Source organism: Antedon bifida, chromosome 11 (genome assembly GCF_963402885.1).
Source record: "Antedon bifida chromosome 11, ecAntBifi1.1, whole genome shotgun sequence".
In the NCBI taxonomy this organism is placed as follows: Eukaryota; Metazoa; Echinodermata; class Crinoidea; order Comatulida; family Antedonidae; genus Antedon; species Antedon bifida.
The window spans coordinates 7,088,116-7,098,311 of NC_136236.1; the positions used below are offsets into that span (position 1 = coordinate 7,088,116).

The 10,196-nt window shown below is 35.1% G+C and overlaps 1 protein-coding gene across 1 annotated transcript; it reads right to left on the bottom strand.

The window, feature by feature from the left end:
* Positions 1–1,306: 1,306 nt before the first annotated feature.
* Positions 1,307–9,973, bottom strand: LOC144856462 (putative S-adenosylmethionine synthase 3). Its single transcript, XM_078714478.1, has 9 exons — positions 9,830–9,973; positions 6,979–7,056; positions 6,460–6,582; positions 5,999–6,111; positions 5,593–5,742; positions 4,803–5,021; positions 4,129–4,311; positions 3,665–3,798; positions 1,307–3,164 (listed from the first exon to the last, which is right to left on the bottom strand). The coding sequence occupies exons 1-9, from the start codon at positions 9,888–9,890 to the stop codon at positions 3,059–3,061; spliced, it is 1,167 nt and encodes a 388-aa protein (XP_078570604.1). The 5' UTR covers positions 9,891–9,973; the 3' UTR covers positions 1,307–3,058.
* Between the last annotated feature and the right edge of the window lie 223 nt (positions 9,974–10,196).

Genomic DNA, 10,196 nt, shown 5'->3' on the forward strand with positions numbered 1-10,196 from the left:
CCTGTTAACAAAAACGAAAGAAAGTACCCAAAAAAAAGTAATGGTAGGCCTACATACTAAATTGGTCCGAGCAAGACTTTGACTTTTTCCTTAAATTATAGGAACAAACTTATCCGCACATAAGAGGTGAAATGACGATTATTTGTCTTTTAAATGGAACTTGGATGCGTGTTTATTGAATCTTAATAAATATTAAAGACTATCTATATATGAGAGTGATTTAGTTGCAATTGTGTTCATTAAAATACTCTGTAAATTGTATATTTACATTACAGTATTGTGATAATAATAATAGTATGCCTAAATACGGGGCTGCTTACTAAATACATCATTGGTTTTTTGTTAAGAAACAGAGATCATTTTACTCACCGTATACATCGTTTTACTTCATTAATTAATATTAATTAATAGGCCTACTCCTGTCTAAGAAAGTGAGATTTACATAAAAAGAGAGAAAAGGAATGAAAATTGCTTTTAAAATGTTTTCAATGCGATTGATGAACGTTATAAGTTAATAAATCCAACACGGAAAAATTGAAGAAAGTATCAGAACAGATCGATAAAACGATATTTAACGACATAAATAAATAATCTGAATGCTCTTCGTCGCGTGAGGGCCAGACGTGCAGGTGTCACACGGAATGACGCAAGCAAAAACATTCAAACAATTCGGAATGAACAATCTCTTCTGATTACGATCATTGGTCTACTACAACTGTAATACACACCATAAGCAACAACAAGGGATCCCGGTGGAGCTACATAACTTCGGTTCGTGGTAAGTGTAGCATAATTTATGCAATATGTATGTAACAATATGATATGTGAATTTGAATCTACCAGTTTGGTTACTGGTATTTATTGTCCAACTGGGACGAGTCTTACAGTTGAGTGCTAATGTTTGGTCTAAACAATTGTTTCTGTTTGTAGGCCTACACCAGGACTGGTAGTGAGATCTCACTCTTACTTGCCGTGCTCTTGTGTTAATTTTAAGCTACATTTTATTAACCATTGTTATACTGTAGACTACTAACACCGGTTCGTTTAATCATCAAATATTTCTTAACACACCGTTTTTTCTCCTATTTTTTTAAAATGCCACTCAGCTATAGGCCTATACACGTGTGTACAAAAGAACAGGTATTATATCCACCGATAAGTGTTATTTTCAACAAATCCCAAAAATGATGACATTATAGATCGATAGTTTATTAGAATGTATGAACAATGGAATTTAATAAAAGTTATTAACTATAAAACACTTTAACACGTTTTGTATTGTGAAAAAAAAACCACAATTATCACTATCGTGTTTAATTTAATTCAATAAACGTTCAACTAAAACAATTAATCGAAGATATAAGCCGAGTTTAAAATGTAATATTCAATTCACAAAACTCGTAAACGACAACTTTTTCCAATAAATATTAAGCCTTGTCTACACTATCAAACTTTATGTGACAACACAAATAGTGTGATGTGTCCAAATATGGTAGTGGTATGCCCAAAGATGGTAGTGAATGACATCATCATGTCCATATATGGGCACATCACATTTTGATAGTATACAATACTAACAATAATCTAGTAAAACATGTCTCTTATTAAATTATTATGCAGTTGAATCCTGAATGGCAGTATCCCCTCCCCACCGCTGAGAAAGCGTTGTTAGTGTTATAGTTTATCTTATTCATTTCACAGGATAGGGATGGATACTAGTAGGCCTACGTGTCCCAAGAAGAGCTCAACTACATTAATAATAAACATCATTGCACAAACTTTCAACCTAAATCAAATTACTCCCAAGATTATAATGGTTTAAACAATCAAAAAGCCACACATACAGTATCCATTTTTGCAAAGTTAAAAACTAGTCTAGAATATTATAATAATAAAGAAACTATAATAAAGCTGCTTCTATAAATGTATCTAAATATAGAACAAAAATGAGACGATGGTCACTTTTTACTGACTTTTGAGAATAGACTATCTACGATGCCATTAACGATTAGTTGGTACTTGTCTAGATCTAAAAAAAGTAAATTACACTTTTCAGTAGAAGATACGTTAATTATGTAAAACTAAAACATTTACTTCTAAAAAGAACATTTAAAAAAAAAAGTTTCCAGAAATTAGTAAACGGCTCGATTAATATTATTATTTCGATTTCTGGAACTTTTCTGTGAACTTTATTGAATCATAATAATTAGTCATAATAATGATAATCAAAATAGTAGTAATGCCGTTTTTATTAGTAACCTAGACATTCCATATAATGATATAACAGCACTTAGTGCTAATACCTAGGTCTTTATCTTAACAATAAATTGTCCAGTGAGGTAATAGTGGAATCTTTATGAAAGTTTCCATATTAGGAAAGCAACATTTTTAGATTTAAATGATATTGTTTGACTGTTCCCTTGTTTTTTTTTGTTTCCCTGGTCTTTCTCTAAGTTCGAATGTTGCTCAAAACAAAGCAATTCGATGATTCTTAATTTTGGGAAAATGTCCTCTGTATATGATATCAATTCAAATGATTGTTAAAAACTTTTTCTGAAAATTGAAAATGGAGCTGAAAACTATTTCTATCTATTTCTATAATTCATTTTCAGTAATACCAATGGTAGAATGATGTCTACTTTCCATTGTGTTGCCAAAACTTTAAGGAATAACATACTTATAAACTGTTAATTACAATAATAATGTAACTCGATAACTATTCCCCATAATTTCTTATGTTTGAACGTCAAGACGTTACCAGTACTTCAGGAAGAAATTGTTCACGAATTTTTGCATAATTTTTTTGTATTTTATCTTATATGTTAAACTATCATTGTATCAATATTAATTGTATCTTTGTCAGAAGGCGTTTACTGTTTTATGTTGGAGGAGATAGGATCCGGATGTAAATTCCATTTTGAGTGTATAGAAAAACAAGAATTGTACTGTTTGTGTTTGTTCTTATCTGTGTTTGTTTTCTCTACAATGGTATCGAAATGAACCAAATAAAAAATAACTACCCTACAATATCACTATAATCGAATATCTCGTTGTAAATTCAGATCAGTTGCTTTGGTTGTTCCCAAGTAAATTCAGGGTCTGACCTTCCGAAATGACCGTATGATGCTGTCTTTTCATAGATTGGTCTTCTTAGATTCAGCTCCCTAAAGAGGCAATTAACAATAGTGTATAAAACTTCAGGAGGGAGATTAGAAATATGAAATCATTGGTCTAGTTTCTATAGAAGTTACTGGTATGCATGTTCGACAAATATGATTGGGGGTTTTAATTAAAGGTAAAGGTATTTATTCTGGTCCAGTTCAAGCTTAACAGGAAATAGGTGAAATTTCGATTAGGCCATCCATGGACCCACGGCAACAAGCAGAGTGCAGCCAGATCAGCATATCGGGATACCATCCACTACTATCTTCGAATAGTGTAACAAGTTCTTTAACGTGCACTATATGTACACAGGACCAACGGCTGTACGTCCCATCCAAAGAAAGAGGCAATGAGAGTAAAACATCTTGCCTAAGGATGCAATCAATATTGTAGACGCGAACCCATATCTATCACATGCTAGTCCGATATTATCATTCACAACTTTTTCCGAAACACACGGCTGAAATGTACACAACAAAGCGGCGGAGACTACTTAACTTACCTGATTATCACACCAGGTCGAAGGTCAAAATTATCGTTGACAATCCTGAGTAGTTCTGCTTGACTTTTTCCTGAGGTACCGTAGTCCCATACAGTGACAGAAAGTGGTTCAGCAATTCCAATGGCATATGCAACCTACAAAAAGATATTTAAGACATAAAGTATCACATAATAAGAAACATCATGTGATGCTGTCTTTTCATAGAAATGTATTATATAGTTCTAATTGTGTATGAATGCCTCTTAAACATTGTAAAATGATAAGTGGAGAACTTCTAAATGGAAACAAAAAGTACGGTAGAATAAAGAAAAAGAAACAATAAAGAAAAATAAAGACACAAGAAAAAAAATGTCGAGGGGAGACTATTATTTAAATACAGGCTTACAATAGTGATACTATGGTTTGTGCTGTCGTGAAGAATGTTTAAAAAGGTGAGTGTGAATCTCACATAAGCTTCTCATTACCTGCACAAGAGCTCTTTTGCACACTTTCCCAGCTACTAAAGATTTAGCAACCCATCGTGCAGCATATGCTGCAGAACGATCCACCTTGGTGACATCTTTACCAGAGAATGCACCACCACCGTGAGCTCCCCATCCACCGTAAGTGTCTACTATGATCTTGCGTCCAGTTAGGCCTGCGTCTCCCTGTAATTGCACGTAATTATTTAATCATGTACGACCTTTAAACAAATCCTGTTTTCTAAGCTCTACCAACCCAAAACTTGAATAAATCTAGGGTTACTTCTGTACTTAAGCAACATACCATTTTTTAATGGCAGGCCTAACATTATCGTGTTCAGTTTTGTAACTATAAATCTGTCACTTATGAAATTCCTTTAGTGGAACATCTTAAAAGCACAGCAAAATTCCCATTAATAATGGTTGGGCATAACATTTCCGCTCGTTCGTTTTACAGAAAAGGTGTCCTAACAGGGAGAGTGTGTAATAGAGATACGTCATGGAGGATTATATTTCTTCTTAATCACTCATCAGGCAATCTAGTAGAAAGAAGGCCCCAAAAATAAATCTAATGGTTTTTGGGAACATCATAATTTTTAATGTAATGTATTCAAATGTATGAAAAACATAAACAAATTTTAAGATGTTAACCACTACAATGGCAAGGAATATGTTACCTTGGGACCACCGATAACAAAACTTCCGGAGGGATTGGAGTGGAAAATCATTTTCTTATCACGGTACTTGGCTGGTATAACAGCAGGAATTACAATCTCCTCCAAGTCTCTCTTTATTTCATCTTGAGTTTTATTAGGACTGTGTTGAGTAGAGATGACAACAGTGTGAACACGTAGTGGAACGCAACATCCATCAACTATTTTGTATTCTACAGTGACCTACAACAAAAAGATTCAATTAGCAATGTCAATCATAGACTTAAAAAGTACTTGATTTTAGGTAATTAGTTTGTGATATTAAAAAGAACATAACACAAAGAATCTCCAGTCTGTCAATTTTGAATTGAAAATACATGTATGGCAAGTACAGGATCAAAAGATCACACCGAGCGGCGCCAAACTAGAAAGACAATCCATTAATAGAGATCTCCGGTACGCGAATAAAAAACTTGTACTTTCGTTACTGGGCTGAAACGTCCTTTGGCCGAAAACTCCAAGATACACATTATCCTATCTCCTATAACAGTGTAGGCCATACAAAGAAAATGCTTTACTTTTTCTAACACTTTGAATGCGCACTACTATGTCCCACAATGCCTTTCGAAATGTTACACGCAGATTTGATTAACAGGAGATTTTTGTGCTATATTATGTTCTTTGGTTATAGTATTAAATGTTAGGACCAATCAAGGTGTTTTAAACAGTCATGGCTTTGTTTGTATCAAACCTGCTGGTGGCGATAATTATCGCTGTTGGTTTTGTTTTAACAATATAAAAACATGAAAAATACCTGGCTTTTGCAATCTGGTCTGAGGTACGACATTTTACCGTTTTCTTTCCTCCTTTCTTCCGCTAACTTCTTTGTCAGACCATGGGCCAGAACTACGGTCAATGGCATTAGTTCTTCAGTTTCATTGGTGGCATAACCAAACATAAGGCCCTATTATATAAAATAGTTAATAATAATCTGATAAATATAATCAACGATCTCATTCTAATAATGACCTCAAACAGTATCCTTCAAGCAAAGTACAATATTCTCTTTTAATGTGTAGGCCTGGATTCCAGTGTTTAAAATCATAGATATCAAAATGAAAAACATAATATCGTTGATTATAATTACAAAATAATAATAATCCAGTTTAAGTCTCTCTCTAAAAAAAAACAGAGAGAGACAGAAAATCACCCAGGCCTACCTGATCACCTGCACCTATTTCTTCCTCCTTCTTGTTGACGTGGACAGCAGCGGCAATCTCAGGGGCTTGTTCTTCCAATGCGACAAGAACATTGCAAGTATTGCTGTCAAAACCTTAACAAAACAATAGAATGTTTTAAAATGTCTTATATCACAAGAACACGTATCTTAACCTCAAATTTGGAGAGAAGAGAAATTGAATTGCTGCTGCAATGAAGCTCTCTGTTCGAAACCCATGCAACTTTCCGATTTCCGATGTTGTTTTAATACAGTAGTTGAGATATATTATTCAGTGGGTTACGTTCAGTTATTAGAAAATAGATCGGATATCTTTTAATACGTTAAACATAGAAAATAATTAGGCTCATGCATTATTTATGATTTTTGCCTCATTCGCTTGATTAAATACGCGATACCTTTATGCAAATATTATGTAAATCGTATTTAACAGCGTGTGAATACCTGTTTCAGAATGAGTATAGCCAATTCTGTTGATGGTATTCCTGATGACTCTCTGGTAGTCGACGTTTGCATTTGATGTAATCTCACCAGCAACAAGGATCATTCCCGTCTTTGTGCACGACTCTTGAACAATTAAAAAAATACATGCTGTAAGCTTTGTAGGCCTAATTCAATGCAAACTAAGAACTTCCCAAGGTTTTATATTTCTCTAGCCCAGAACACCAAGTGGGCTAGCCCAAACTAATATTTTGATGGTCATACATTAGCAGACATAGTAACGCCATACAATTGTAATTTAAAGGTGAACTCCAGGTATAAAGTTATTATTGGTAATTGTTGCCGATATTTAAACTGCTCTACACTAGGTACTTTACTTAATTACTTGTTTCCTTGTTTCCGGAGTTCAACATCTGCTGGATCCGGAATCGAGGCTATGCCTATAAGCCCCTTTTGAAAATGACATTATTCATCTTTACTAGTATATTTAGGCTTTACAATTTACGGTATGTCTACACTTACCACATGCTACCTTAGCGTTTGGATCCTGAGCAAGATGTGCATCCAGCACAGCATCACTTACTTGATCACATAGTTTATCTAGAAAGAGAGGACTATGTATCAGCGACAACTTCCATCAATAATCGTGAGAGGTTCCCGATCGTATCCGGATATTCACCCCCTGGACATTTACCCCCCGGAAAACTACCCCCCGGACAACCACCACCTGGACAACTACCCCCTTAGGACAACTACCCCTTTAGGACAACTACCCCCCGGACAAATACCCCCCGGACAACTACCCCCTTAGGACAACAACCCCCTTAGGACAACTACCCCCTGGACAACTACCCCCCGGACAATTACCCCCTAGGAACAACCTGACTCTGCAACAGTGTATAATAGGTAGTTGACCGGGGGTAGTTATCCTAAGGGGGTAGTTGTCCTAAGGGGGTAGTTGTCCGGGGGGTAGTTGTCCGGGGGGTTGTTATCCTAAGGGGGTAGTTGTCCTAAGGGGGTAGTTGTCCGGGAAGTAGTTGTCCGGGGGGTAGTTGTCCTAAGGGGGTAGTTGTCCGGGTGGTAAACATCCGGGGGGTAACTGTCTAGGGGGTAGGTGTCCTAGAACCTTTCCCGATATTTCGCATCAAGGGTAAATTGATTAAGATAATCATGATAAATGCATTATAACATTTTACTGATTTTGTCAGAATATTTATTCATTCTTTCCTTAGCATTATTTTGTCCGTCAATTATCTTGAGATCAATTTCATCTAGCTACGTCAATCAGAGTATATTCTGTATGACCATGAGTCGATGTGGTTAGCTTTTCACGGAGTGCAATAACAAATTACGCGGTCTACGCGCGATTTAATGAAATCACGTTTGTAATCATATCTTCACAAGCATCTATCATAATTAAACCAAAGTTGGTACTCATAAATGTTAATCATCTTAATTTGTTAACTAAGGTTAAAGAAAGTACCTGACATGTCCATTGTTATTGCTGTTTTTTTTTTTTAAATATCGTATTTGATATATACTATTACTGCATTATTATTTCAATTAATAGCGCCCTCATTTGTTTTGCTATGCTTTTTCAAAGTCTCCCGAACACTGTATCAGAGGTATTATCAGATGTACAACTGCGCATGACAGTTTAACGCACGCAGAAAAAGTTAAATGTATTGATTTTAACTCCTATAGAGACAATAACGTGGTTCCAAACATCTTCAGCTTCTGAAATCTGGTGTTTGTAAGAGCATTGTTCAAGAAAAACTTCAAATTGTTTATTTATTTCACAGGAAAAAGTTAAGATGAAAGGCCTACTCAGTTGTGCATTCAACTTGTCGATAATTTGACTTTTGACCTGGTAGGTGGGATAGTCAAGTAAGTTTAATAATTACTAGATTACCAGGCTAAACCGGAAGTGTATATCAATTGTATTTTTTTTTTCTAAAAATAGAAATAAATAGTATGGTTCTGTGGCAAAGCCGCGACACGAAAATAACGTAGAAATATACTTTGTTTCACCCGATTTTTGTTCTTCTGAAAATTGTGGAATGTGAATTTAACGGCACACGTGCAAGTCTTTGAAATTCGTACGCTTGCTTGCTTGCTTTTTTCGTGTGTAAAATTATTCTTGAATCTATATCTAGGCTTTGAGCTTTTGGTGTATTCAAATATTAAAATGGTGTACTAAAACGATAATGTGATAATAGGCCTAATTTTCAACTTTTTTGTACGAAAAAACAGGCCACGTTGGAAATCAAAAAGCGCCGCCTATTTTATATTTTTTTGCTTGGATTTGGCATAAACAACATTCAAAATTAGGAGAGCAATTTTGGACTAATTCACTCCAAAAAAGCACCTAAATTTCATTAATTGGAATTATTCTGCCTTTCTATTCTAGCCTAGCTTAAAATAGCTTATGGTAATATGTTACCTATGACACATAATTTTGTGTAAATTAAAAAGATATTTTGTCCACCTCAAAAAATAATTGTATAAAGTTTTAACGAAGGATAGTTCTGTGGGTTCACTACTATTCACTTAATATTATAAAGTCTGGTTGGAAAATCGCGAAATTGAGTGCCCGCCATCTATTAGTAGTTTCAAATAGCTTGATGACGTAATTGCAATCTCAAATGTGATTTAACTTTAGGGAGTAAGAAAGTCGCTCGGAACAGAAAAACAAAAAAGACATTTTTGGAATTTTCGTTTTATTCTCGCAGGAAATTCCGTATCTAATTTGCCAATTAATTGGGTGGGTGGTTTTATTTCCTCCATGGTTTAAGTTAGGGTTCGATCGTGTTAAAGATAGGAATAAATGGAATGGAACAATGCATATAGCCCGACATCTATTGAAAAGTATTAGCTTGCAACGTGATATGTACATTAATTGCAAAATGCAAGCATCTGATTGGCCGAATGAAGCACAGCACAGTCTAAAAGGTAGGGAGTAAGAAAGTCGATTGGAACAGCCAAAAAGTTTCTGGAAATTCCCTAACTAATTTTACAGTTGATATGATAATGTGGTTTATTATTTTTTACGTAGTTAGATCTATAATTAATTTCGCATCTGGTTAATGAATTAATGAAATCAATGAATAAGTATGTAATTTCTAATAGCGCAATGCTAATATTATTTGTAAACAAAATCAACGATAGACCGTGAGATTTCCAAAATGCAAATTAGAAGGTAATGTTTGTAAACAGTCCGGCTGACTGTGCCAAATATGGTAAGGTAAATTAAATTTCGGAAAGCTAAGGACGCAAGCGAATTTACCAACCACAAGCGACAGTTCGAATAATCCATCGAATCTTTTTGAAGGCATGGGTCCCCGCTTGGCGTAAACCAACGAAGTACACTTACCTGGATGGCCTTCTCCTACTGATTCTGATGTAAAAAGAAATGTTTCAGACTTTTTCGACATCTTGTGTAGACAATAGGCAAGGTTTAATGACTTGTGTTTACAAGACTCTTTGTGAGGCAAACGAAATGAGAAATGCGTACATACTATCAACTGCTGAACTTTATATAGGCCTACAGTACATCCATCACGGTAGTGGCCACTCCTCTTTTTCTGAACGCAATACCTATGTAAAGCGGTTTGAACCGTGATTGGCTGACGTTTTACAGGCGACAGAAAAGGCAGTTTAGCGTACGCGGGACCAATTGTAAGTGTCGATGAATTGCACTTACCTGGATCGTGAAATAACATCAACAGTAAAATAGAATA